The sequence below is a fragment of the Brachionichthys hirsutus genome, chromosome 10 (genome assembly GCF_040956055.1).
Source record: "Brachionichthys hirsutus isolate HB-005 chromosome 10, CSIRO-AGI_Bhir_v1, whole genome shotgun sequence".
In the NCBI taxonomy this organism is placed as follows: Eukaryota; Metazoa; Chordata; class Actinopteri; order Lophiiformes; family Brachionichthyidae; genus Brachionichthys; species Brachionichthys hirsutus.
The window spans coordinates 13,105,618-13,133,089 of record NC_090906.1 but is presented as its reverse complement, the minus strand read 5'-3'; the positions used below and the strand labels follow the sequence as shown (position 1 = coordinate 13,133,089).

Sequence of the window (27,472 nt, the reverse complement as noted above, 5' to 3'; positions counted from 1 at the left end):
ACCTACCACATGCTAACCTTCACGTCGAAGCCGCAACACATTCCTCGTCTCTCTAATCAGCAAGTCAAAGTTTAATCTTGTTTTTCTCTCTGCGACACAAGCAGCCCCCCCCCCCCCCCCATTGTCCTGCTGTGCACAGTTGGCTGGTGCGCCGCCAATAACTGTATCATTTCTGTGCTCTGTTAATAATTAGAGCGCTTGTGCACCATGTGTTGCTCTGATAAGGCAGGAAGGAGGGAAGGGAGCTCGGGCTTTGATAAGATGCTGCAGAGTCGGATAAATAACCACCAGTCCAAGAATGTCTGGACGCTCCCGGAGCACAATGGGACGGGAAATGGATCACAGATCAATCATGTGGGTCCGGTCTGGCGTATCACCGCTCGCGTTCACGCTCTCACTAAGCCTCGGCTAGCCTCGGGGCTAAGTGTGCTTTAAGTGCTGAAGCATCTCTCTGTTCTCCAGTGAGAAAAAAGGCCCATGAATGCTAACGATGCTCCGTTACTAAACAGCAGCGACGAGGAGCAAGGAGGACTTACCCGGTCACACTTTGGCTGAGGACGGCGGTCGTGTCAGCTGGCTCGACCTGAGGAGAGAGAGAGGAATAGTTGTAGCGATCAAAAGGGCAGAGAAACGCGAATCTCGTTTGACCCCGCGCTGACCCGAATCGGCGAGGCACAGGCGCAGGGCCGATGGGACAGCGGTGCCCTGTGTGAATGGGGTCTGGGTGATTTCGTGGGACGGGTGTCACGGGCAACTCTGCACCTCGCCCCCCCCCCCCCCCCCCCCAAAAAAAAGAAAACGCTAACGACTTAATAAATAATAAAGGCTCTTTAAGGCTAGAAATAGAACGGTGCGCTCCAGCGAGCAGCTCGTGGGGCTCTGAGCCTTTTATAAATAACTCCGAGGACGCGCTCCGATGAGGAGAAACGGCAGCGGAGTTCCGCGATGGAGTCCGGGAGCGATTTATGAACTGGGGAGTTTTAAAATGTGAATGGAATCTATAAATACCAAGAAACAACTCTGCTGCCGTTGTCGCCGCTCCGGGCCCCAGAGGCGACGCTCGCTGGTTGTTGCGTAAGAGCCGATCGGGGGGTGCGGTATGCGACGCTACGTTTGGCGTGTAAATAAAGAGAAGGGCGTAATAAGAGCAGCTCATATAGGATGAACTCGTCTGAGGGCGGGGCGTGGCGCAGTGCAACACCCTGACATCACATCAGGACGGGACGGGAAACGACCAATTAGGGGCTGGTACAGCTCAGATAGCGGGGCGGGGGTGGGGTATTTACACAGAAACGACTAAACTGCATGACGTTCTAGTGATCATTTATAAAGTCTGAACTTTCGTATCTGCTGCTTTTAATCCCTTTTTTGACAGCGACGTCACGGCAGACTGGACGAGTTAATGACCTCGAAACACTCAGAGGTGCTTTTTGAACACTTATTCCTCTTCAGTGTCGTTCAGGTCTTAAATACGCGACTCAAAGAGTCTTTTATTTCCAGCCTGTAATGATGAATAACTTTTAAAAAAAAGCCTTCATAACGGGCGGCTTCTCAAAAAGTGGTGAGACACGAAAGCTGCATTGGCTTCGACGCAGAAGAGTTATATATATATATGGGTTATATATATATATGCAGTATATATATATATATATATAATGTCCACAATCACGCTCGTCTTTGTTTCATCTCTGAGGCATCGCGCTCCATCTGTTGCGCTTTAATTCTGCCGTACAGCGAGAGTCGTCTATAGTTCGACTGAAGATGTGCCACAACGTGCACTAATGCGTTCACATCGCTGGAACCACATGTTGGACTGCAAGCTATTATCTGTGAGTGACTTTCTTCCAAGCGATTGTTCTGCCCCCCCCCCTGGACCAGACCCAACAGTAGCCGCAGCCCATGCTGCCTTTGAGACGTCTCCTATCGACGGAGCACAGAGGACGTATTTGCAGCTCGGCTCCAGAGAATCCACTGAAACGTGCACGCAGTGAAATCTCCCCGAGCGGGTTCGGCGTGGGAAAGACCGGCCGTCCAGCGCCGCAGACATCGGGCTGCCATCCTGTCTAAAAGCGTCTCTCATCTTCAGCAGGAAGGAAGTCGTTTCTGACAGCGCTGGCACCAGGGAGCGAGTCAACGCGATAAAAAAGCTGCAAAAAAACAAAACAAACAGGAGCGACAAAAGGAGAAGTCGTCGCTCACCGTCCCGGAAGAGGATGTCGGTTCGTGGTCGCCTTTTAAGGCCACGAGTTAGGAAATATGAACTGATGAATACGCAGCCGGTAAGAGTCCAGATAAACACGCTTTAACAAGCGAGAAGTGCTCGGAGACATTCTATTGGCTCGAGGCTTCTCCGAGCGCCGCAGGGCCGTCGGGGGCCTCGCGTCAAAGCCCGGCATCAGCATTACGGAAGCGTGGCGTTCCGAGCCTCTCCGTGACCCAGACTCCGATTCCCGAGGTGAATGAATGAAACCATGTCGGAGTCACTTACTGCTTCTCGGCCTTCTCCCTGTCGTCCAGGAAAAACAGGGCGGTGGCCAGGAAGAACATGCCCCCCAGGACGATGATGAAGGGACAGAGCATGAGGGCGTAGCCCAGGCTGAGGAAGCCCCACAGCGCTGACGTAGGGTAGCTCTGCTGGAGGCCGTCGGATATCTGTACCCGGGCGTGCCGGCACGAATACACAATGACAGCACACACACAATCACACACACGCACACACACACACACACACAATCACACACACACACACACGGAGACAAGAGAGAGGACAGAGGTCATTCAACGCGATCTCGCTTCTTCCTAATCTAAATGTACAGTAGGATGAGAAAAATCTCAATAATATCCGCAATCCAGATTCAATCCGGATGAAATTCGGTGGTCAGATCGAGACCCCCTCCCTAAACGACCGTGTCAAAGTTCATACACATCAGTCAATGATCAACGGAGATGTTGAGGAACACATTTTGAAGCTCCATTTACTGCCAAGTGATCCAGAATCCAGGATCTCTTCTGGATCATCACCAAAAATGTATCACCTGTTCCTGGTAACATTCCCAACAGTTCCCAAATCTTGATTTCATCAAGAACCTTTTGCAACCTTTTGAGTTATGTTGCTAAAAGTCAAACCGATAAACACAACCTCCTTGGCGGAGCTAATTATCAGGCGGAATGTATTTCTTGGGAAAATGCTGCGAGTTCGTTCCCAGCGTTCCCGCTCCACCCGATCCGCACCACAGGAGAAGTCCATGAAGTGCTCCTCTGGCTCCTCCTCCCGGCGCGGATAGAGGGGAGGGATCTCGGCTCAGGCTCAGGAGGATTCCTGATGCGTTAGCAGGTGCTTGAACGCTAACCGCAGCACGCCGCGAAACGCCACCGTGTCCTTTGATCACGTCAACGCGTGTCACTCCATCCTCGCTCTCAGCTCCGGAGCCGAGCCGTCGGGCCGGGATTCAGGGCGAGTCGCCAAACAGCAGCACGAACACTGCCAGAGGAAGCTACTGATGCTAACGCAGCACGCTATGTTTTCGGCGTTGGGCTCGTCGACCTGGAATGAGCAGAATGCGGCTTGACGGATCGTGTTTCACCCGCCATTGAGCAGAAAGCAGCAACTGTATTCAGGCCCCATGGATGCTCAACGTGTGTGTGGGGGGGGACAGTGACTTTGACCTTGAGAAGGCTTGAATCCCACTAATAACCTCTCCTTCATCTCCTGACTAATCACTGCCCTCCCCCCCCCCCACGCTTTGCACCTGCCCGCCTCGCCGAACGGCATGAAGCTGCGAGTTTGAGCCGGGACTTCCTGGTCTTAAACGCACGGCCGGTTCTGGGCGAGCCTTACCAGTCCAATCAGGTACGGGCTCCCCGCGTCGCCCAGGAGGTGGGAGATGAAGCCCTGAAAGGCAACCGCCGTCGCTCTCCGTGTGGGGATGATGACAAACTGCACACAGACGGAGAGGAGCAAGGAGGTTAAAAATGCACGAAGGGACAGAGGCAGAGCCCCCCCCCCCAGCCCGCTGGGTCGGGACAGAACCTGCCCGTGAAGGTAAAGGGTCATTTGGAGCTGCTCGGGTGGCTCATCATAAACGCCGTCCTCTCTCTTTGTTTCCTTGAGCAGCGTATGAATCAAAGCCGACAAAGATAGCGGCCGTCGGCCACGCCCAAAAGCAAGGTCCGAATGCGTCTCCAATTTAAGGCCGAGCCTAAACGGATGACTGCTATTGAGTTGGCTTTTTTTTTTGTTATTTTGCAGGAATTTCCAGTAACCCAGTGGATAATTGCAGGTTCTCAGTACTTACCATTAAAATGTCCGCTGTTATGGCCCAGTTCAGGAAAAGCAGCGTCTCCCCTATGAAGATGCAAACCTAAATAAGAGAAGGAGAAGAAGGAGGAGGAGGAGATGTCAGTTTAGCGGTTCTGATCCAGACGAGCCGCTCGCTTCAGGAATCCAGAGGCGAGGGCAGCAGGTATTTCTGCAGCGCGTGGGCGTAGAATAGAAGCACGGCGGCCGCTGCGGTTTAAGAGCATGTCATTACGCCGTGGGGGGGGCAGGCCCTCGTTGTGGCCCCGCCGAGCGGCGCGTTCAGCCCGTGACTCGCCGTGAGATGGAATGAGATGTTTATTCCTGGTGTTCCGTGCGCGTGAAAACCCCAACTCTCCCCGTGTTTCGCTCCAGCTGCGCGATGCGGCTTTGTTTACGCCCTCCTCGGAACAAAAAATGTAATCTTCAAGGAACCGTAGCCGAGACGCGAAACGCCGGCGCGTTCCTCCGTCTGCACGGGCCGGGTCCAGCTGCTGTTTGGCTGCAGCGGAATCTGGTTTCATTCATACCAGCGGTGGAGGCGCTTCCTGCTGGGGAATAACCCCTCCACGTTATTCCTGGACCTCCGGCAACGGCGGGGATCAGCAAACCGGACACCGCTGACTCTTACGAGACAGAATCCAAGCCACGTGTTTGACAGCTGCGAGCGGTCGGCCGGGCCGCCGTCACATCCGTGCAGAGGGAACGCTCAGACGAACGCCCCGCCTCCATCTTTACCCGTCTGCGACTGATATCAGTCCAACGGAACCGGCATCAGGGAAGGAATCCCCTCAGCGCTTTAGTCCTCGTCTTCCAGACCTTCCCTTTTAAGGTTCATTCCTAATTAGCATGCTAACGGTACGCTTCCCCTTCCTCCGAAGGGCCCCTCCCCGATTCCTGGAAGTCGACCGATTGGACGGATCGCTCCCGATCGAGACAAGGCAGGAAGTGCTTCTTACGTAAGCTCCCGCGATGCTCTTCTTCGCCACCACGAAGATGAGGCAGATGAAGATGGCCGAGCCCAGCATGCTGACGGCGCACACGAGCGGGTCGGCCCGCTCCGTCTTCTGACGGCACAGGCGGGTGGTGGCGGCACCGATGACCACGCCCAACAGACCCGTGACACAGGTGATCGCCCCGAAGATCAGACTGGAGGTGGAGAACACGCCCGTTCAGTGCTTGCGCCCGCACAGGTGAAGCTTCAGCCGTGTTTGTGGACGGCTCACCTGTCTGTGCTGCTGCAGATGTCTTTGGTACAGGGCTCCGCTGTCTTCTGCACCACCTGGGCTCGGGCCAGGTACAGAGGAATCCATATACCGAACGCACCCGTGGCAAAAGACACGGCCGCCGACGCCAGGGAGGAGAACACGTAGCTCCGGCTGAGGAGGAAGAGGCGATAAACGTCAAAGCAGGCGAGGCTGGGTGGAACTAAACGTTACGGGGGCTACGGGGGGGGGTCTGGACTGGTGAGGTTTCAGTGATCCCAACGGAGGCCTTACTTCTTGGCGAGCGCCTTCATGTCAAACAGCCAGGAAGTGCGCGTCTTGATGCGCCCTCCCATCCGGTCGGCGCTGCCTCGCTTTGGCTCGGGTACGAAGGCCAGGATCAGAGTTCCAGCGGTGATCCCTAAGACCGGGGACACCTGCATGGAACAAGAACGACCTGTGAGCGCTCAGATCCGCCCCCCCTCTCCGGTATGCAGAGCCGTTCGTTTGTCGGAAGCACAAAGAACAGAGTGTTTACGTCTGAATGGACGTCCAGTGTGTTTGTCGATACGCCCGACATCCTATACAAGCCCTCCGGAGCTGAGAGCATTCCCTCTGCTTACTGCTGTGTGTCCGTTAATGAGTGTGTGTGTGTGTGAGTGTGTGTGTGTGTGAGTAAGCACACAAGAGTCTGAAAGAGCTTTCGGGTTCTGAAAGCTGCTTTATGAAGACCCATCCGCCGCCGTTAGCTAGCGTGTTCGTGCAAGTGTGCGTCTGCGTTTGTGAGGCAGACAAAAAGCAAGATGCAATGCATGGCTCACAAAGGGGGGGGGTCATCCTGCTGCGTTTTGTCGGGTGTTTTTATATTCAGAAGTGAACCGTAACACGCGGAATGTGCACGAGCTCATGTTGGATCTACCGCCTTCGGTCGGGCTACATTTGCATCACAATCACATCACATTTCATTTCACCGCAGAGAAAATGAAAACGCTCCTTTATGCTCTCAACACCTTCAGAGAATCATTCCAGGAGGCGAGAGAGGAACCTGCGACCTTTGACCTCGACTCCCACGGGGCCCATTATTCACTTCCCGTATGGATTTTTGCCAATCAAACCAATTAGCTGCTCGTTCCTGCGCTCCTTCTTATCACCAACGCTCTCTGTTGGGCAAAAACAAACGGAAACCCTGCAGTGCCCCCCCCAAACCCATGTCATGTCCCGTTGTTTGTTTTCCTCGCCATGCCACGCCGGCGATTAATCGGCTTCGAGATTGTTTTATTGGAACAAAGCGCCCTGGTCTTTGTGTGAGACGAGAGGAAATGGACGTCCCGTTTCCTCCGTCCCAGCGATGTCCAGGAACGCGTTCCACCCTGACACGCTGAGAACATTAATGTCTTCCTATAAATGTGCCACGAACGAGAGGAGCCCGGTCGTGATTGGGTTTTGAGCAACGTGAACAGCTGACTCTGCAGAAAGCAGGCGTCCCATTGGACCCCTCACGGAGCTGCTGACTCCTAAACGTTGTCTGGCGTCCTCGGTGGCGTCCCACTAAGGAAAGCGCTCCGACGCCCGTGATTTATGCTCCTGATTTAACACCATTCTGCTCGTTAGAATGCAGCAGGCGTGCGTCCGCACAGAAAAACCGCCCAGCGAGGCTTCCTGCTTGAACTGCAGTCCGAACAAAAGTGGAACACCTCTGCAGATAACTTCTAATGAACCTTTAATTAAAGCTATTAAGGGCTTTAAGCGGCTTCTCTGGGGCATAGCTTCATTTCGAGTGATGTTTGCTTTCTCAGCGATTCGGCTCAAATTCACGCCTGATCTCTTCCAGTCCCCCCCCCCCCGCGTTCTTCATCTGTCTTTGTATGCATGATGATGATGATGATGATGATGATGTTCTTACCCTCAGTGCCCAGTGCCAGTCTCCTGCAGCCTCCTTGGCACTGGAGCCCAGGATGTAACCCAAGCCGCTGCAGAAAGGAGAACGCATGTTAGCAACACGAAATGTCACGTGGGTAGCCGTGACCCCGCGCCGCCGCCATCCATCGGCGCACGTTTTATATAGCGGATGCGTCAGTGCCCGGAGTTATCTTAGTCCGCATGTCCATCACCTCGGCTTATGCCCACTCTGCAGCCACCCTGTTTTGTAGTTTGGATACAGGAGACGGAGAGCTCATGACAGAGTGATCAAAGCGCTGCTAGCAAACTGGCTAACACGTGAGCGCCAAAACGCAGGTGAAAAGTTACTGGCCGACGCCTTCAATCCAATCAATGAGGCTCTATTTGTGTCATCACGGGAAAGAATGGTGCCTGATCAGATCAAGTTAGCGGGATAGCATTCAGGAGTAAACGTGTGAACAGCAGACCTTAACTGACTGTTATCTGCAACACAGCCAGGCTGATTACCTTTGAGTTCTGTTTATCAGCATGACCTCGATAGCTCTAAAAAAAGATTTGATCAATCAATTAGCCTGCTTGACCCACAGAAAAATATACCAATCTTTTCAGAAGCAAGACTGAAACCTGCTTGTCTGAAATGGACTGGATCAATAGAGCGACGATCAAATACAGTATCGGCGTCAGCTGCTGAAGGGTCAAAACCGGTTTAACCGGTTTTACGAGCGCACTGGCACATCTGCATATTTAAAGCAAAGTGGGAAACAAGTCAGGGGTTGAGCTTCCACGATTAGTTCTCCAAAAATAGCACGGCAGTATAAACGGGATCAGACAGCGTGTGATGTTTCCAGCCAGTGACTAGCGGCTAATCTTATCGCAGCCCATCCAGAGAGCGTTTGGCGGCGACAATAAAACTCAAGCATGAAAAATACGCTCCAATCAAAGGCCGGCGTCGGGCAGAAGCCCCGTCCGCCAGGCCGAATTTAAAAGTTATAGCAAAAAGAAAAAAAAAACGAGGGGAGGGGAATCCATTTCCTGTGAATGGGGTCTGATTCCTGAGGTCACTTCCTGGAAACATGTGGGCGCCTGGATAGGATGTTTGTGCCGCCCTTTACCGCGTTTACCTTCCATTGTTTCTGTCGCCGGGCAGATCAGTGTGACCCCAACATTTTGGCAGCTCAGTACACAATTACTTTCCTTTCCGTCTCCTGAACGCCGTTAAAACTTCACGGCTCCGATTTGCCCCGCTATCGTGCATTTCATACACGTTCAGCCCTTCCTTTCCTCGGGTCTGACTCAGACTGTAAACGCTGCACACAACGATCGACCTCAAGTGGCTCCTCCGCCGGCGGACGCATTCATCCTTTATTACTGGGCTTTGTTTGTTTTCTCCCCCGTTTTCTGATTGAATGAGCTCAAAAGGTAAATAATCACCAGAAAACACCTCCACCCTTCCTTTGAGTGTCACACCGACGATTCCAAGTTGTGTCTATAGAGCTCTTTGTGTGGCTGCTTCCGAAAAAAAAAAAAAAGGAAAGCCAGACAGGAAGGAGTCTCCTGTGTCCCGGATCCGTCCTGAATCCGTCCGTCTCTTACCTTCCCAGAGGGATGGCCAGGTAGAAGACGGAGAGCATCATGGTGCGGCTGTTATTGGTGAACAAGTCTCCGATGATGGTGGGGGAGATGGAGGAGTAGCTGGACTCTCCGATGCCCACCAGTCCCCTGGAGAGGACGAAGAGCCAGAAGTGCTGCAGAGAGAGAACGCAAGGACGCGCAACGGACATTTAATTAGAGGCTCCACAGGAAACTCCATTAGAGCAGAAAACACCACCAGAGACGTTTATCTGTTAGATAAGCACACATCGATTCTCCTAAACCTCAACCCCCAGAAACATAAAAATAAACGTCATTCAATAAAATAAAATAAGTTGAATTATAAACCCCCGAGTCTAATTAAGAAGAAGAAGAACTGTTGCATAAAACCACGTTCGCTTCTAACGGGTTTAATAGGAGCATGCGGGCTGTTTCCATGGCAACGACAGAATGGTGGATGATGCTATATTTACACCTTAAACGCTAGCTAGCCCGCTTCGGGCCCTGATAGCGTCAAACCGCGGCGTTGCGCGATTAATGGCGGAACAGGCGCCGACCTCAGCCGTCACTTCAGGCCCCGCCGTGGTGGACGGGACATGACGTCACGAGGTCACAGCCACGAAACAGCCTCCGGTCGTCGCATCCGTAACGTATATATATATATATATACATTTGTGTTTCTCTCCTATCAGTGTTGGAAAACATTCTCGCTTCTCTTCTGCGCATTTTGAAGGAAGTCTATCACCGTTTGTAGTTTTACTTCCTGTTTTATTGTGTATGTTCTTTCCTTTTCCTCGGCACTTCCTGTATTTGTCTCGTCCGGCCTTTGTGATTGGCCCAATTAGTTTCACCTGTCCCTGATTGGCCTCCTTTGTTTTCAGTGTGTTTTCCTTCCTCCTGTCTGTCATCGATTCATTTGCACGTCCTGTATATCGCTGTGTCCTGCTGTCCTCCGGGACAATTCTAATAATGGGTTGAAAGGTCAAATGAAAAGTGAAAAAAAGTACCGGGAGGTAATTTTATTTTATTGCATCTGTAAATCAGAAACGAGTTCCAAATCTGCCACGTCCTGCCTTTAGAGCGTCCTGATAGGACTCAGTCGTAAGCGGACGCTAATATTTCATCGCGTGACATGTCTTGTGTCTCTCGTGGCGACAGCGGCGGGGAGCTATTGCATAAGAGACGTCGCCTCTTATCCCGTTTGACTGGCACAGTCGGCCTTTTGTCACATTCGCCAGAGGCTGCGCAGTAAACAGCCTGAAAGCGCTTTGCTCTTAGACACGGATGAGTCGAGGGCGCCGAGCTCAGAGGACGCCCTCGTGGGACCGACGGCGTCTCTGAGCTGTCGCTTCCATCCACCGCTTTGGGATGAAGAGAGAGGACGCTGTGGGACGCCACGCGCTTCGTAAATTAAGCTAACCTAGCTTCGGATGCTACAAAGCTGTCGGTCTTTTTTCCTATGCATTTATAAAGGACCGTTTAAAGTGCATTGCTCTATAATGCATACAAAAAATCTCACAATAGGCTTTGTCATTTAAAAATTGAAGCTTTAACCCAGGTTTAAGCCAAAGTGCAACAGTAACTTAATGTTATCTTAAATGTTCTGATTAAGAAATTAGGTGGAACGGAACGCGGATAAACTGTGGCGGGGAAAAACTCGAGTTAGCAAAATCAACATCGATTTTAGCACAAAGAAAATCGAGTACGTCGATTTTATTCTCAGCCCTAGGTCTAACAGGTTTTGGGCTTTTGGAGATAGTCTTATCTTCTAATGCGTTGCAATGGAGACAAGTCTGATGCATGGGCCTTCATTAGCCGATTGGCTGGAAGCCATGGGGGGGGGGGGGGGGGGGGTATTAAGAATGTCTACAAAGGCAAAGTGGCTGTCATTTCATTTCTCCAGACCATAATGGAATAATTAGCCCAGACGGGTTCCCGTCGGTGGAACAACACGGTGAGCCTGAGCAGTTTCCTACCTCTTGACTGATGAAGGAGCTCGACAGAGTAACAACGGACCAGAAGAAAATGCCACAGCTCAGGATGACCTTTCTGTTGAAGCGGTCGCCCAGGTAACCGAAGATGGGAGCCGCCACCATGAAGCTGCAGATGAAGACTGCAGAGGGAGAAAGACGGCGCGGTTACAAACGGAGAGCTTTCAGCTAATTCCACTTCAGTGACCTGAAGCTTTCAGGTGCGCTCATCGACCCAAGGCCCGTCCAGATCGACTGGGTGATACCGGTCAATCTGGACGGGAGATACCGGGAAGGACTGCCAGAGGACGCCATCGCTCATCTCACCTACGCTAACCACAAGAGCCACGGGGCTTTTAGTCAGTATTTACGAGGAGGACCAACCCAAACGGAATGGATTTCCTGTCCTTGCGGAGGAGAAAGGGCGAGAGATGTTCCTCCCGGAGGCAGGGTGGAGTTTTCTAACACGTAATCAGCATAAATAGACACAGAAAGAAGGAGGAGGTGAAGAGAGGAGGGGGAGTTACGTAAGACACGCGGAGGCAAATCAGATTATAGCGCTGTGGCTTTGATCATGTGAGGCTGTCGTTAAAAATAGTGTCAAAGCAGTCGTGCTACTTTGTGTTCGTTACGTTTAGCAATAACTGATCAGTGCGTGTTTTCTGTGATTGATTGGCTGGGCTGACCTGCAGAAAGCGTCGGCGACTAAAGCGGCCCCAGAGCTTTTCTGTCCTTTACGCCGCTGCTCTGTTTCCCTCCAACACGCTCACGCTGTGGGGGGGGGGGGGGGTCGACAATCACCCACCACCAGCTGCTTCCACGTGGGCTTGTCTCAAAACCCGTGCACCTGCAGCGTTGCTCTGTTCGACCAATCGTAAGAAGCCGAAGCCGCTTTGATCCGAGCGGACGATGGGCGGCTACGCGTCGAAGCTTTGCTTCCTTGGCGTACGGGAATATTGCCAGTTTGCTTATTCCGGCCAGGTACACCTCTGGGAAGAATAATTTCTCCACACCCGTTTCTTTTCATCCTCCCTCATCTTCATCTATCATCTTTAGTTCTGGCGAGGCTGTCCGGTTCGTTTGCCGTTTCACGAGATAAATCAGAGCTCTAGCCGAACAAAGACGTAGAAACGATAGCGTCGCATGACGGAGACACAGACGCTCCCATGAAATGATCCCGCTGTTCCCTTGTCGGTCGTCAGCTGCAGACCGAAGGCCTGAATGAAGACATCTGTGATTCCTCAACTCCCTTTGAGGCCTCCCATATGTTTCACCGCGCTTAAAATCGCATCCGAGAGGTCACGTTTTACTGATGTCGTATTTTAAAGACGCAACGTGTCGGCATAACCGGATGTTCTGTTAAACAGTGGCAAGAAAATAGGTGTGCGTTCGCTTTGACGGCAACAAAGGACCAGCCGCAGCTATTCATAAAGCCGCTCAGACGGCGGGTCACACCCAAAGGCAGGCGCTGAAAATGAACAGGAGAGACTTCATTCTTCAGAACACGGGTGGGAGGAAAAGCTTTCTCTTTTTCTGTTTGCAAAGCGGCCTTTGAAGAGGAAACGTGCTAACAAAATGCTACACATTCCTGAGGAATGAAATCTGTAATCTGTCGGTGACGATGAAAGCGTTACGCCGATATTAACTCCTGACCGAAGTCGGTTCACGCCTTTTCTTCTTCTCCAATGTCCCCGCTGAGAACACGTGAAATGTCTTTCCCGTCTCAGGTAGGAGCGCCGGACCGGGCGAGGCCTTCTTCGAATTCCAATTAAGATGCCGTTCATATTTCCCACGCTGCCTCGGTGAGAAAATAGCACCGATTACTGTCTTCTCGGCGCCGTCGTCGCGGCGACGGCAGCGGCGAGGGGAGGGTAAAAGCAGACACAAAGACAGGAACTTCAGTGGAACTTAAGGTATTTAAGTGAATCATGCTGCACTCTGATTGGCTAAGGATCTGGTGCGGGGCGAAGCACAACACAAGAAGGCGTGTTGCTGGAAGATAAGGGTACCTAGTGCTTCCGTGCACACACACACACACACACTATTCTCCTGCTGCACACAGAGGGAGGCGAAACACGGACATGCAGCTCAGCCTTTGATTGGTCAACGGCACCAAACCTCCCGGGATGACTCACCCCCCATGAATCATGAATCAATGCCACCACGAATAGCACATCAGGAGGGGATGCAGATACACGAGCGTGTGTGTGCGTGTGCGCGTGTGTGTTTGATGCCCCGTGAAACACCAGTTTGCCCCGCAGGGAGCACCTGAGAGGCTCCTCATCCGCCCCCCCGGGATACGGAATGCTCAGCAGATCCCCTTTCCTTGATTGTTTCTCCGTAAACCAACCCCTGCGTGGAGGAATCAGCATTTTAACTTTCATTGATTACATGTGAAAGTCCTGACCTAAGTCCTTAACCCCCTCCTGATACACAGAAGGTGTCGCTAACGCGTTTAAATCCTCGCCGTAACCGAGGCGACGCTCAAGGTGACTGGAAGCAGACCCCGAACATCCTGCGTGGAACGCGAGGCGGTTTAGAAGAATCGTGAAATCGCTGCATTCCACAGGCGATTCCGTTATCACACCTTCAAAGGTGGATCAAAGCATTCAGGAATGCGATTCGGGTGTTTCCCTCCTGTAGCGTCGGGGCAGCGCGCCCGACCCGGGGTCGCATCCCGCCAGTCTCTCGGGCTCACCTTGTGTCACCTGCGCTCTCTTGTCCAGGTGCGTGTGCCTCGCCGCCATCGCTCATCGCATGGCAAACACACCGCCCCCCCCCCTCTTTGGGGGTCTGTTGGGTTCGCTCCACCTTTGTGTCCTTTTCAGCCGGGCGTGTTTGCACGGAGACGGACGCTTTATTACTCCTCTTCGTGTTTCTTTCTAACGCCCGACTCGCTGGCGAGGTGCGGATCACAAAGGCGTCTTCTTAACGACGTCTTCTCTCCCGACTCTGACTCTCTTCAAAGAGAACTAGAGCGCCACCGCAGATCAAAGGAAGCTAAGACACGATGCCGCTCGTCACCGCCCGATGGATGGAGCCCAGCTCGCTGCAGACGCTGGTCCTACCCGCCGTCCGTGTCGTCTTCCTTCCTGCCAGTCTAGGGCGGGACGCATAACTTTGGTTTGAGTGGGACGCCAGAGCCAACCGGCACGTCTGAACTTCGGATTCCCCTTCCCGTAGTGCCCCAAACATTTCTGCATTCCCCGAATATCTGGTCGCCACTAATTCTCCCCGAAGGTTCGCCGGCGTCGGGTTACCATGGCGTCGGCTGCGTCTTGATAAGTACCACGTGCGACCTGCAGAATGCTCTGGGCTGCGTTTCCTGCAGGAGCTGCCATCAAGGCTTCCTAAAGCCAACTTAAGCCCCCTTTTTATTTCGCCCAATCTCAGCTGCTCTTAGATCCGATAGCCGGGCAGCACAGCTGCAGTAGATCTCCTCCTACCTGCCCAGGGCGCAGCTGGGGGGGAATTACACGCCGCTAGGAACACAACATGGCGGCCGGCGAGGCGCACCGGAACTCCGGAACTCCAAACGCACATGGGAAGCAAGTCGAGCTCCAGACTCCAATCTGTCGTTCCTCGGGTGACTTTTCCTGCGGCTGATGACACGGCGTCGGACGCAGCTCCAGCAGAGCGGGGGAGGGGGGAGGGGGGGTTCTTTGCTGCCATTAACCATCCGACTTACTGACGTGCTCCACTGTGGCACTAGTGGGCCGTGGAAACCCGGGCCGGTGCCGACGCAAATGACACAAAGTTTAACGATGACTGGAAACAGAGCCCCCCCCCCCCCACCCACTTTGACCACGACCTGCTGATTACGATGCGAGGCCTCCTTTGACAATCACACAATCAATACACGTTCCTGAGGAGCGGCAGAAAACATCAGCTAAAAGTTGTGATGAAATACAACGCCTCCCCACGGCGAGGTGCGATCTAAGAGATTTGGGGGGGGGGGGCTGACAGCATGCTTTTAATTGGTCTTAAAATCCTAATTGGATTGGGAGTCGCTCGTCTGCGGTGCTGTTTGTCGACGGGAACCCGAGGAGGAGGAGACGGGGAGCGGCGTGCCAATCATCGCCCAACAGCTGCCCTCCTCTGAGACGTGGCCTATAAAGCAGCCTGACACGGAGACGCACGCACGCACACACACACACACACACGCACACGCACACGCACGCAGAAAGACTGCGATGTCGATGCATCATCAGGTCATCTTTCTATTCTCGTCTCGGCCGGAGACGAGCCGCTGAACGCCATCTTATATAGCGGAGAAGCTGGAAGCTCGCCGACGACTCCTTCAGGTTTAAAGTGGTCGAGTTGAAGCCCGATGGGCTCCTGGAGCTCAGCGCTAGCCCGACGCCGCACCTCATCCCTCACAGCTCACGCTGGCCGCACGGCCGATGACACGCAGAGACTGCCGGTCGCCATGGCGTCCAGTTTCAGACGAGGTGGGCAGCCGCACCCCAATAACGCCACGCTCAGCCGGCGGTGGAGAATTCCTACGCCTGTTTCAGCTGTAAAGAAGCATTCAGCTCATTATGACCCCCCCCCCCCCCCCCCACCCGTCTCTCAGCTGTCTCCGTCTGGTTAAGAATAGACCTCCCAGCTCCTCCCCATCCTGAGGTAACGCCATCCAGGTGTGCCCCCTCCTCTTCCTCGGCTCCATTAACCTTCCGTGCTCCCCGGGCCCTCGGGGGGGGGCGGTTCTGTTCACAGCTGCATGTAGGTGTCGCTAGCTTCAGCTAGCGGATTAGCACAGAGGCCCGTCAGTCCTGATCCAGTTCCGGTCGAGGCCGTCTCCACGTGCCGGTGGAGGACTCCATCCTGCAGCGGCGTGCGGCGTGGCTTCACCGCAGCCTGACCCGACGGCTACGGACGCCTCCTCCGCTTCAGAGGGCTGAACGCACGCGCACACGCCGACGCACGAGCGTGATCTAGATGTGTGCGCGCACCACAAGTCAACTTGTGTTGTGTGAGCTCCTTCTGAAACGGTCGGCGTTGCCAAGTAACAGAAATAGCCGTTACTGCGGCGGCCGAGCGGACCGCGAGGTATTTTCCATGCGTTCGCCATTAGCATGGAGAAACCGGTTTACACCGGAAAGCAGCCGGTTCACCGCGACACGCAGCCCAAAGACGTACGGGCCAGATCGTTCTGCTTTGTCTTTTCTGCAGCATCTCCATCTCACTCGGAAGATAACGGCGTTCCGAACAGCACGGGGCTCGCCGTCCGTCGGAAACACTCGATCACGCTCTGATTTTTGGCTGGTATTGACATAATTATATTTTACTGCCGCTAAGGAGACAAAACAGGCGTATTTTTGAGTCAAAGCGGGACTGACTGCCTCCCCGACTGCTGAATCAGGCTAATATTTCCCAGGAACAAACCAGATATGGGAAGAAGAGGGTCAAAATGATCCTTGGACGGAACCCATCCGGAGTTCCTCCAGAGATTCTGACACATCCCTGCAGTTCCTGGTCGTTCATTTTATTTTTTTAGCCTCGTGCAACGCCTGCAGCTTGTAAAACACCTTCATTGGCAGCTGACTTTTCGCAGGTGAGAGAAAGCTACAGACGAAGCGAGAGGAAGGAGGGGGAGGGAGGGGGGGGTCTCGGCACGCAGGTGCCCGGAGATCGTGGGTTCGAGAACCCAGAAGGTTTAGCAGGATATTGTGAATGCGTGCCTTCACACAGCAGCCTGATTACGTCAACCTCTTCTTCGCACCTAGGCTCCCTGCCCGCCGGCGCCGGAGGCCGGACACACGGCATTCCTCGAGCCGGTGTGAGAGAGATCGGTCTCCTGGGGATCAGGGGCCAGCCGGAGTCTGAACCGGGACGGGGCAGGAGAGGCCGGGCCAGTCAAACACACACACACACACACACAACAACCCCGCAGGTCCGATGCAAACAGAATTAAGAGTCCAACACATCTCACTTTCTTTGTCCAGGCTTCATCTAAAGCCGCTTAAAAAAAAAGAGGCGGTAAAGTGTGAAATAAACCGTGACGTCCCACACTGGGAGCCTGTAGCCGTGGAAACGATGAAACGGGTCAGTCACTGAGAAACACTGATTCATTTTCCCTGCCAGATATTTTTATCCTGAACACGCCGCTCACCTCGCTAACGACACCGAGACGAGGGGGGGGGGGAACACTGGCCTGTATTCTCCCCCCCCCCCCCCTCCCCCCCAAACCCAAACCTGTCTGCTCGGCCTCAATGGCACTTTGTGTGCAGGTTTGTTGGGTCTGAGGGTCCGTGGAGACAAGACCGGCTCCTGTCCTCCAATGAGGGGACGTCGCAAGGTATCTCCCTAAAAGGTGAGTTCGTTGGGGTCTAGAGTGGGACAGGAAGCCAGAGTCCTCAGACGCTCCTCCTTCTCCTGCTCCTCCTCCTGCTCCTCCTCCTCCTCCTCCTCCTGCTGCTGCTGCTCCTCACTGGTGCAGTTGTGCTAACGGAAATGTAACCAGTATGCGTTTGAAAGTAATGAGAAAGGTTCTGGCGGGGGGGATCATGGTTTCTGCCACGCCGCGTTCGATGAGAATGACAGGAGGAGGAGCTGTGAACATTACGTTGTAGAACCTTTCATCTTTTAACGGTTTGCTTGTGACATCAGTGAATTACATTCAGCTCCTGTTCCAATGGGAACATTTCCAGGAGGCCGACTGGAATCGTAGCGCCCCCCCCTTACGGGCTGAGATGTTCGGCAGACGTACCTGTTTGCAGCAAGCCGAGTCCGCTGTCTGACACGCCGTAATGCCGCTTGATTTCTTGCAGGACACCTGAAAACAAGAGCAGGAAAACACGAGTGACGTTTTGGACCACGACGACGAGGACAGCGGCGCCCGCCGAGGTGAGGAAGTTAAAGGAGTCCCCGTGTAGACGGGAAGCGGATTCAAGTCTCTTCGACGTCCCACCAAACGGATTCCGCGTGGAAAGTTTGAGAGTCTGCTTTTCTAACTGAAACGGGAAACGGAAAGACGCAGCGCCAGAATCCGGCGCGCCGGCGTGGCTCGCCTCTTTGTGAAGCTGGCAGGTCGGCGGCGGCGATTTCACCACAGCTCGTGTGTCTGCTTCTCCTCTCCGGGCCCGGCCCGCCCGCGTGACCGGGTTTAACCTGACCTCTGGACTGCTTTCAGAAATAACTCGCTCACACTTCCTTGTCCTCTTTGCCTTTTGGCAAAAGGCAGGAAGGGTCACGGTGAAGATGCGCGCGCCTCGCCGCCTCAACGCGGCGAGCTTCAGAGGCGGCGTGATGCAGGCGCGGGTTGGACTGCGACCGGCGGCAGGTGCATGCGTCACATTCCTGTCACCTGAGTCAGGCCAGCCGCTCGCTTTCTCAAACTGCAGGCCGCATTCCTGCCGCCGCGCTCGCAACCCTCCGCCTTAAAGGTATCACCCGCTTTCAGCGAAACCCTCCAGCCGGCCCACCAAAGGAAAACACACACACACACACGCACACACACACACACACGCACACACACACACACACGTAGCTGCAGCAACCGCTTCAAGGCCGATTTCACGTTTTGAGGCAGGTAAATCTCACTCTAGATGAACGATGCTGTTCCACCCACTCTGCTAGGGAGGGGTGGGGTGGGGTGGGGTGGTGGGGGGTTCCTGCACCAGATGGTGGAGCCCCCCCCCCCAGACGGAGTCTGCATTTGTCTGAGCCACACCCGTCTACCAGACCATTAATAAAGGTAGATGTTCTTGACATTGTCGTGTGAGATGAGTTTAAAGTAGATGCAACATCTTATCTGTGAGAAACTCGAGGCGAGTCGAGGAGTTGAAATGAACGCCGTCGTTTATTCCGTGGGGGGCGGTGCGTTTGAAGGCGCGGCGGCGTTTATTGCGCTGCATTCAGGCGCTGTGTAATGAACCGAGCTAATCTGTAAGGGATTACAAAGCGCCGGCAGCTCCGAGTCTGTAAAGCAGCCAATCGCTGCTGTCATCTTTACTCCCAATGAGGCCTTCTAATGGCAGCCGCTCAAACTCTGCCTCTTCCTCCTCCTCTTCCTCCTCCCTGCCTTTTAAAACCGGCGTCTTCTTCTCTTTTACCGTCATGTCTTACGAAACTTGAGGGATTCAGATCCGTGTCTGATGCTGAGGTTGCACAACCCTCAACCTAGTTCCCGGCACCGAGTCTAGTTGCCATGGCAATGCTGTACGGGAAGGTCAAGAAAACACAAAGGGACTCTAATGCAGCGTCTGCAAACACGCTCCGAAATATTGCACGGAAAACACGAATCCCACCCGACGGATCCATTAGCTCCCACGGTCATAGGCTCCGCCCTCACGACTTCCTCCGGGGGTCATCTGAGCGTGACGCCAACCGAGAGACACGGCAGGAATGCGGACGATCTTGACGGCACACAAAAAGCAACGCCTCTTGTCGGACACGCCCTGTGACACGCTGACGTTCGACTGTACCCGCCCATCGTTAGGCTAAAGCAGCAACCGGAAGACGTCTCCCAGCGGACGAACCGGAAGACGTCTCCCAGCGGACGAACCGGAAGACGTCTCCCAGAGGACGAACCGGAAGACGTCTCCCAGCGGACGAACCGGAAGACGTCTCCCAGCGGACGAACCGGAAGACGTCTCCCAGCGGACGAACCGGAAGACGTCTTCCAGAGCGGACGAACCGGAAGACGTCTCCCAGCGGACGAACCGGAAGACGTCTCCCAGCGGACGAACCGGAAGACGTCTCCCAGAGGACGAACCGGAAGACGTCTCCCAGCGGATGAACCGGAAGACGTCTTCCAGAGCGGACGAACCGGAAGACGTCTCCCAGCGGACGAACCGGAAGACGTCTCCCAGCGGACGAACCGGAAGACGTCTCCCAGCGGACGAACCGGAAGACGTCTCCCAGCGGACGAACCGGAAGACGTCTTCCAGAACGGACAAACCGGAAGACGTCTTCCAGAGCGGACGAACCGGAAGACGTCTCCCAGCGGACGAACCGGAAGACGTCGGTAAATTATTCGTCAGGAAGGGCCATAAATGCGTCTAAAAATTCCACCATTTTGAACCTGGTTCGTTCAGATTGGTCGGCCAGTAAACGGCCACGCTAGCACCCTAGCACGCTAGCGCGTCCGCTGTCACGCTAACCTCCTCGCCCTGAGAACAGGGAGCCGATGCAGCGTCGGGAGGCCGGCGTGGAGTGACACTTATTCCACCCGCTCATAAAGTCTGCCTTTATGGCCGCTGGAGAAGGAATGAGTCAAAGCGGTGAACGCCGGCGTGCCACAAACGCTGCATTTAGAACGGTGAATGGCGCTTTCTCTCAGCGTTTGATTTCCATTCCAGGCCTGCTAGCGGCCCGTCGGCTACCTGAGCAGGCTGAGATTTATGAACCGTGCAGATCAACGAAGACACAAATGTTTTTTAGGGTAACGTGGAGGATTAGTTGTGTTTTTTTTTTTAATCATTCCATGATGGCGCCGCCCAGAGGAAGCGTCTCAATGAGAATGCAGCATGCTGTATTTGCAGCGCCAGCTTCGTGCACGGTGCCAGCGTCGCTCCTCTGGGACCAGCATACGCTTCGCCACCATAAGTGCACACAAACACCCGCCCACACACACACACACACACACACACACACACATGCCACGCCCAATGCGAGCCACACGCAGAACTCCATCAGCTTGGACTGATTTGATGTCCCCGGCAGAGACTCGAGGATCTCGGTTCTATTTCTGCTCATAGAAACGAGGCTAAAGGGACGGAGGGCATCGAGCGGCGGGGGGGGGGGGGACGGACGGACGGGCATCACCAGAGCAAAGACGGAGATGGCGGCTGGAAATTGGGTCGATCTGGAGTTGTAAAGAAGTTTCCATTGTTTATACGGATAGCATTTGTGTTTCCCCCTGCTGTGTCTGCGTGTGTGTGCGTGTGTGTGCGTGTGTGCATGTGTGTGTGAAGCCAGTGGATGGAAGTCATTCATCCTGACCGGAGGATGACGGCCGGCGGTGAACCGCACTGCTGATGTGGCCAAATCCTTCCCCTTGGTTCCTGCAAAAAGGGGGGGATCCCTTTTCATGTGTCGACCCCGTCGGTATAAATAGGCTGGGAAAGTTAGAACAGGGGGGGGGGGGGCATAATGAGTGAGGAGAAAGTGGAGCTGTTTGGGTGTATGAGAGACAGCAGGAGGCGGGCCGGGCCGCCGAGCGTCTCAGACGGCAACGAGGAGAAAGCTGACCACAAATATGCCCGACTCTGGCCGGCGGGCTCCTGACCGACTGCTCTCCTCCTTTGCCGTGTGGCCACAGTGGGCGGGGGCGGGGGGGGACACTTTTTCCATTCCACTTCCTTTCCTGGCCACACGGAAAAGGAAACGTGCAGCAGATGTCTGGGAAAAGCGTAGCGCTAGCCTCATGCGAGCGATCGATCGATCGATCGAGTCCTGCAGCCCCTCGCACCGGAGAGGTAGCACAATGGACAAACTGGACTTTCCTCGACCGCCTTCCCGCCCGTGTGAGGGTGGAGACTCTGATATGTTCCCTGATAAAACCTGCAGCTGCTCCTCTGAGCACCTGAATCTGTGACGGCCAAGCAGGGTTGGAGTTAAATGAAAGGCCTGCCGGTTTGCCAGCCCCCCCTCTTTGATTAATAGAGTCATTTTATTTGCCCCCGCTAATCAAAAGCTTGCGGCGCATTAGTCCCAGCCGGTGCGTGCTAAATATTTGATGGTGGTGGAGGAGATGCAAAGTGAAGCATCAGGAGAGCAGACTGAACCTATAGCTCATCAATAATGCACCCGGGGCTAGCCCCACTTGTTCGCATGAGATAATGGTGAGACGGAAAGAGATGGGGGGAAATCTCCTCCGCCACCGTCTCTCAGGAATACCGAAGAGGAGCGGAGCTCGGCCTCTCGTGTCGACGCGGGAGAAGCGAAGGTTGAAGACGAGCCCCATCGAGGCGAGGAGATCAGCGAGGGACGGCGGCGGGATGGAGGCGGTGTCCCGGCAAACGTCCCGAGAGCTCACAGAGCGCCGTTCAGGTCGGAGCCCAGAGCCAACAGAGCAGACACTACTGTGCACACGCCTGAACACACGCGCACGTATACCTGCACGCACACATACCGACCATTCTGCGGTTTTATTCAGGAAAGTCCCGTCAATATGGGGACAGGGTGTTTAAAAAATGGCAGGAATGTGAGGAAGAGGTGTTTTATTTGATCTCTATTTGGTCTTTGTGGTTTCATGGGGGGGGGGTTGATGGCTGTAGGATCATCTCCCCTGCTCTGCAGCAAGGCATCTTTAATCATCCTCTAAAACACGGCTAATTGAGGCTCGACGATGCTCTTAGCTGCCGCCAGGAGAATGGAAGCGTTTCATTCGCTGTCTGGCTTCCCTTTGATTCCCTTTGAAGACTAAATCTAGATTTAAAATAAACCTTATCCCAGGTTCCGCCGCTCGTCCGGATTTAGCTTCCCGTTCCTGACTGGATAGTACGAAGGGTAAATATAACTCCAAAACAAGGAGGGCTGTTTTTATCTTGATGCACATTGCGATAAGATCTCTTTCTAAATAAGCTTGCTTCAAGCATGAGTCGCCATGCCAGCCGCAGCAGCTCCATTTGGGGACACTAGCGTAGCGGCTAACGCTACGATGTCCAAAGTCAAACGTGTTCGTTCCACCTCCGGTATTCCCATCGCAGCCGGAGGGAAGACAAGGCGAGGCGACCCCTCTGCCGCTGATGCGGCGGCGAGGCCCGAGCCTCGTGTCAAACGGAACCCTTTCATGTTGCGTCTCAGCTGATCGCACCGTGGGAAAACGCACCGTGGCTTCTCTTTTGTTCATCCCTGACTTCCTGCACATACCAGGCGTGTTTCACCAAAGAATAGCCCACATACCTGAAGCTCGCCGCCTCGGGCGTCGCATGCACTTAACAGGAAGTCATTAACCACATTGAAAACGATCTTCATTTAAAACGCTCCCCGTTGTAAAAACGAGCCGCCACCCCGAGCGGCGGCGAGTAAGCAGCCGTCCGGGGAAACACGCAAACCGTCTTTGTCTCACGAAGGAAACAAAACACAAAGCGAATGTCTGGTTGCGTGCTAATAAAGGCCATACATCCGTCAGAAATACTAAAGGTATGTCCGGCATCGAAGTTCAATACCTGCACGTGCACGACACACACACACACGTGTTGTCCCTGCAACAACACTGATGTCCTGCAAACGCAAACGTGTGTGTGTGTGTGTCCACCCCTGACCCGGGGCGGCAGCAGAGAGTCTTTAACTGGGGTCAACGCCCTCAGTCGCGTAGGACAAACCCAGGAATGAAAACGCCGCCGTAATCTCATCTCGACGACGCGGGAGATACCGGCAAACGAAATCAACTACAACCTAGTGTAAGGTAATGCACAAGCCCCCCCCCCCCCACCGGAAGCTGAGAGCCAACATCCCTCCATCCAAAGCTGCAGGTCTGGTTAATGTGTCGGAGACAAATCCAATGTCCCCGTGTCCCTGGATGTTCCAGCTTCATTCCGCTGTGCTTCTGATCAATAGTTAGCCTGCGCTCCAGCAGCACGGCTTCGTCTTTCGATCTCATTGTGCATCAGAGGCGTCAGCAAAGGCAAAGGGACGTTTCCGTCACTAACAGGCTCGTTGAAAAGATAAAAAGTCCTTTGATTGACACGTAAAAGCAGATCTCGGCGCTTTGATTGCTATTCTGATGCAGGAACAAAGCAAACGCACGCTCATTTTCTTTGCAGCTCCGCCTCCCTTGCTGTGAGATCCAGGACAGACGGAGGGGACCGAATGTTTCCCCAACGCTCTTTAAGGCGGAGGACGCAACACTTCGGTCCGTACGCGCTCCTCTGATAACAAAGGGGAGATCGGTAATGATCAAGATTCCATCGCCTCCCGATGTCGAAGGCCAACAGGCAGATTGGGCGAGCACTGTTGTCTCGGGAAACTGACTCGTCAAGCTGCAGGAAGCCAACAGATAAAGGCCTGTTGGGGCGATTAGATAAGGCGCTGGATGTCGAAACAGCCCCCCCCCCCCCCCCCCCCCCGAACTCTTTCTTGCCCGATGCGGGACTTCGGTAGGAAAGTTGACGATTTCAAGAGTCTGAGAGTAGCAGCACGAAGCTAGGCGCTAATCAGGCGGAGCAAAGCGCAGGCATGGTGGGAACGGCTCGGAGGTAAAACCTGGAGCAGCCACATGAAAGCGACTGCTCTGGCAGAGGAAGAGGCCGTCGCCTTCCATCGGTTACTGTTACAGACGTCGGGCGAACCGGAGCCTAAAGAACACAAAGACTGTTTTGGTACGGCGGTGGAGATGGAACGCCGGGACGCAGATGTAAAGAGATTAGCCGGATATCTGTGGGAACCCGGTCTGGAAAAGTCCTCCCGGTCCTTTTGAGTAACGTAACTGTTGATGTCTCTGAGTAACATCTGCTGAATAATGTCAATATTATTCCGTCAGACGTGAAATAAAAGATGTGGAAATCCGCGTTTAAAAAAAAAAGTGTGCCGAAGCGATCGTGTTTGCGTTCAAAGACGCTTCAAGCGGCGTCTAATTCAAAACAGCTCGACATCAGACGTGGTAAAAAACAGAGAGACCTCGGCGTGCAGAAGGCAGCGACGCCGTAAAGTCAATTACAAGAAGCCTTTCCATCTGTTTTAACGGCCCCGCTGTTGTTTGGGGACCTTTTAATGTGAACGCTGTAAAACGAGAGAGGGAGACGGGGGAGACGGGGGAGACGAGGGAGACGGGGGAGACGGGGGACGGGTGAAACAGCCGACAGCTGAAGCCCACACAGCGAGGAGACGCTTCCCGCGTGTCCAATCCCGACACATTCTGCAGCTACGCCTCGTGTTACTGGGACGCTCTGGGAGGCAACCAAGGCACGGATCAGGATTTATTAGCCCTGACGGACGCCCACGGCATCGTGCGGTGTATCCAGGAGGACGCGAAGAAGATGGACGCCTGCTTCAGGACCTACCCTGGGATTGCCTCGCTAAATGCTAACGCGGCGGTAATGAGTAGCTGCTGCAAGAGTCGGCGCGGCTTGTCGGACTGGAAAGATCGCTCCATCTTTCTCAAAGTGTAACAAAGAGCTCGGCTTAAGGGGATTACTGCCACACGGCCATCACTGTCTGTGCGCCGCGAGCTAACGCTCGAGGGCCCGTCCGACTCCTACGGGACCGCGACCCCGGTTTTCTGGTATTCCTGGAATGACGGCTTGACAGAAAATTCACCTTGAGGTGCCCAGAAGAGAAGATCCCCAACGTTTCAGCTCATGGCACATGTTGGGTGGGTGGAGTTAGCACCAACCGGGTTTACTCAAGTGCTCGGGGTCTGCCTGGACCAACCCAGCTAATCCCGTCTTTACGATGAGGAGCTCGGACTGTCCGCTCCGGGACTCCGACCGCTCCGACCGCTGGGCTCTGGCCAGCGGTCGGAGCGGTCGGATTTAAGGTTTCAAAGAAATGAAACAAAGCGGCCCTCAAATCTCAGAGGCAGAACGGAATACCAGCGGCTGCTTCCAAAAGGCCGGAGACAAGCAACCCATCCGGAGCGTCGTAGCCTCACCCTCACCTTCCATCAGAGACAGCCGCAAAAAAAGAAACACGGGAACGGGAGGAGCGACTTGGGGTCGAGTCCGAATAGCTGAGCCTCGGCGTCGGGAGCTCGCTGCCGTCTTTGAGCGAGTTTATAGGATGATGGTTGAAAGGAAGACGTTGAAATGATTCGAAACCTGAAGAATGACACTTTCACACCTTGCGCTTTGTGCAACTCAGGCGTTGGGACCATAATTACCCTGTGTGTGTGTGTGTGTGTGTGTGTGTGTGTGTGCGTGCGTGCGCGCGGCGACACCGGGGTTTAACAGAGGGATCCGAGTCTTTGCGCCGCTGTCGTGCGTTTCCCCACCAGAACGGGCGCCGCCGTCTGAACTGGTGACCCTCTGTCTCTGTGACAAAGCTTTAGTGATCCACACACACGGGGGGGGCAGCGGGGGGACGCAACTCTCCCTGCATCCACTCGCATCCAACATGCCTCCCTCTGCAGCATCCAGCCTGTCCCTTCTCTTGAAATGAAAGAAGGAAATGAAGCGCGCACGCACACACACACACACACACATGCACGTAGAGAAGACAGTGTGTCCAACAGATGCGCAGCTTCCACCACTGAATTACGACTGTAGTGAAGCTCACGCAGCAGGAGAGGAGAGAGGGCGGGGTTAGGTGTGTGTGTGTGTGTGTGTGTGTGTGTGTGCGTGTGCGTGTGTGTGTGCGTGTGTGTGTGATGGAGCGGACGGCGGGATCTGAACCCAACAATGAGGGTTTCTCCAGAAACACATGGAAGAAGTCGGGACGGAGACGGAGACGGGGACGGAGACGGGGACGGAGACGGGGACGGGGACGGGGACAGGGATGGAGACGGAGACGGGGACGGAGACGGGGACGGAGACGGAGACGGGGACGGAGACGGGGACGGAGACGGGGATGGGGACAGGGACGGAGACGGAGACGGAGACGGGGATGGGGACGGGGACGGAGACGGAGACGGAGACGGAGACGGGGACGGAGACGGGGACGGGGACGGGGACGGGGACAGGACGGGGACGGAGACGGAGACGGGGACCGACTGGTCCACACCCCTCTTGCTGATTTCCTTAGTTTGACGGCCGGACCTGAAGCTTTGGGGATGATGATGATGATGAAGATGATGATGAAGAGGATTCCGTTTGAATCCCCGCCCTGTGCAGAGTGGGAGTCGAGCTCGCAGAGATCTGAACACAATCTGGAGCAGATCAGATCCCATCGGCCTCGCTGCAGCAGCATCTTTAACCCTTTCAGTGCCTCCGCCCAAGCCAGCAGCCAAATTTAGATTCGAATCAAATAAATGATCCTCCTGAATCTATTCAACGATCAGATCCTGTTCTGAGAATGAACTACAAATCCTGCGTCTATAAAACATCATCTCCCATCACGCATCTATCCTCCGCTACAGACTGGACGCGGCGTTCGATCTGAATAAACTCGGATTAACGCCGCTCAATCTAACCGGATTAAAACGGTCTAATAACGCACGATGGACCCCCTGAACCGGAGCGACCCTTCCCGGTGATGTACGGGAACCTCATACGCTGAAATGAGTCTGACAGATGAGCTCACGCACGGCGACACACACGCGCGCACACACACACACACACACTCCGTGAGCGCGCAGTCAGGTTTGTGGATGGAGCTCTTAATTAGGATGATAGCGGGGGGGGGGTCTAGCAGATTGCCGGTTGCGTTTATAAGCCCATTGTCTGAGCTGCGGCTCCGCGGGACCGGCAGCCCCCCCCCCCCCCCCCCCCCCCCCCCCATCACACAGACAATAATCTCCATTGATCTGCGAGAAGCGGAGGCGAAGCGTCTCTTACCGACCACCGTGTATCGGTCCATGTAGTTCAGGACGTTCCCAAAGGTGAGGATCCCGGCGGCGGCGGCCGGTGACCGGCACCGGAGCAGCGCGGCGCGGAATTTCTGGCCCGGTGTGCAGGGATGAAGGT

The 27,472-nt window shown here is 54.4% G+C and overlaps 1 protein-coding gene across 1 annotated transcript; it reads right to left on the bottom strand.

Moving 5' to 3' along the window:
• Window positions 1-540: 540 nt before the first annotated feature.
• LOC137900103 (sphingosine-1-phosphate transporter SPNS2-like) lies at window positions 541-27,380 on the bottom strand. Its single transcript, XM_068744159.1, has 12 exons — window positions 27,344-27,380; window positions 17,674-17,739; window positions 10,968-11,104; window positions 8,995-9,146; window positions 7,406-7,472; window positions 5,797-5,939; window positions 5,524-5,676; window positions 5,257-5,446; window positions 4,296-4,361; window positions 3,839-3,937; window positions 2,489-2,652; window positions 541-583 (listed from the first exon to the last, which is right to left on the bottom strand). The coding sequence occupies exons 1-12, from the start codon at window positions 27,363-27,365 to the stop codon at window positions 541-543; spliced, it is 1,302 nt and encodes a 433-aa protein (XP_068600260.1). The 5' UTR covers window positions 27,366-27,380.
• Window positions 27,381-27,472: the final 92 nt, after the last annotated feature.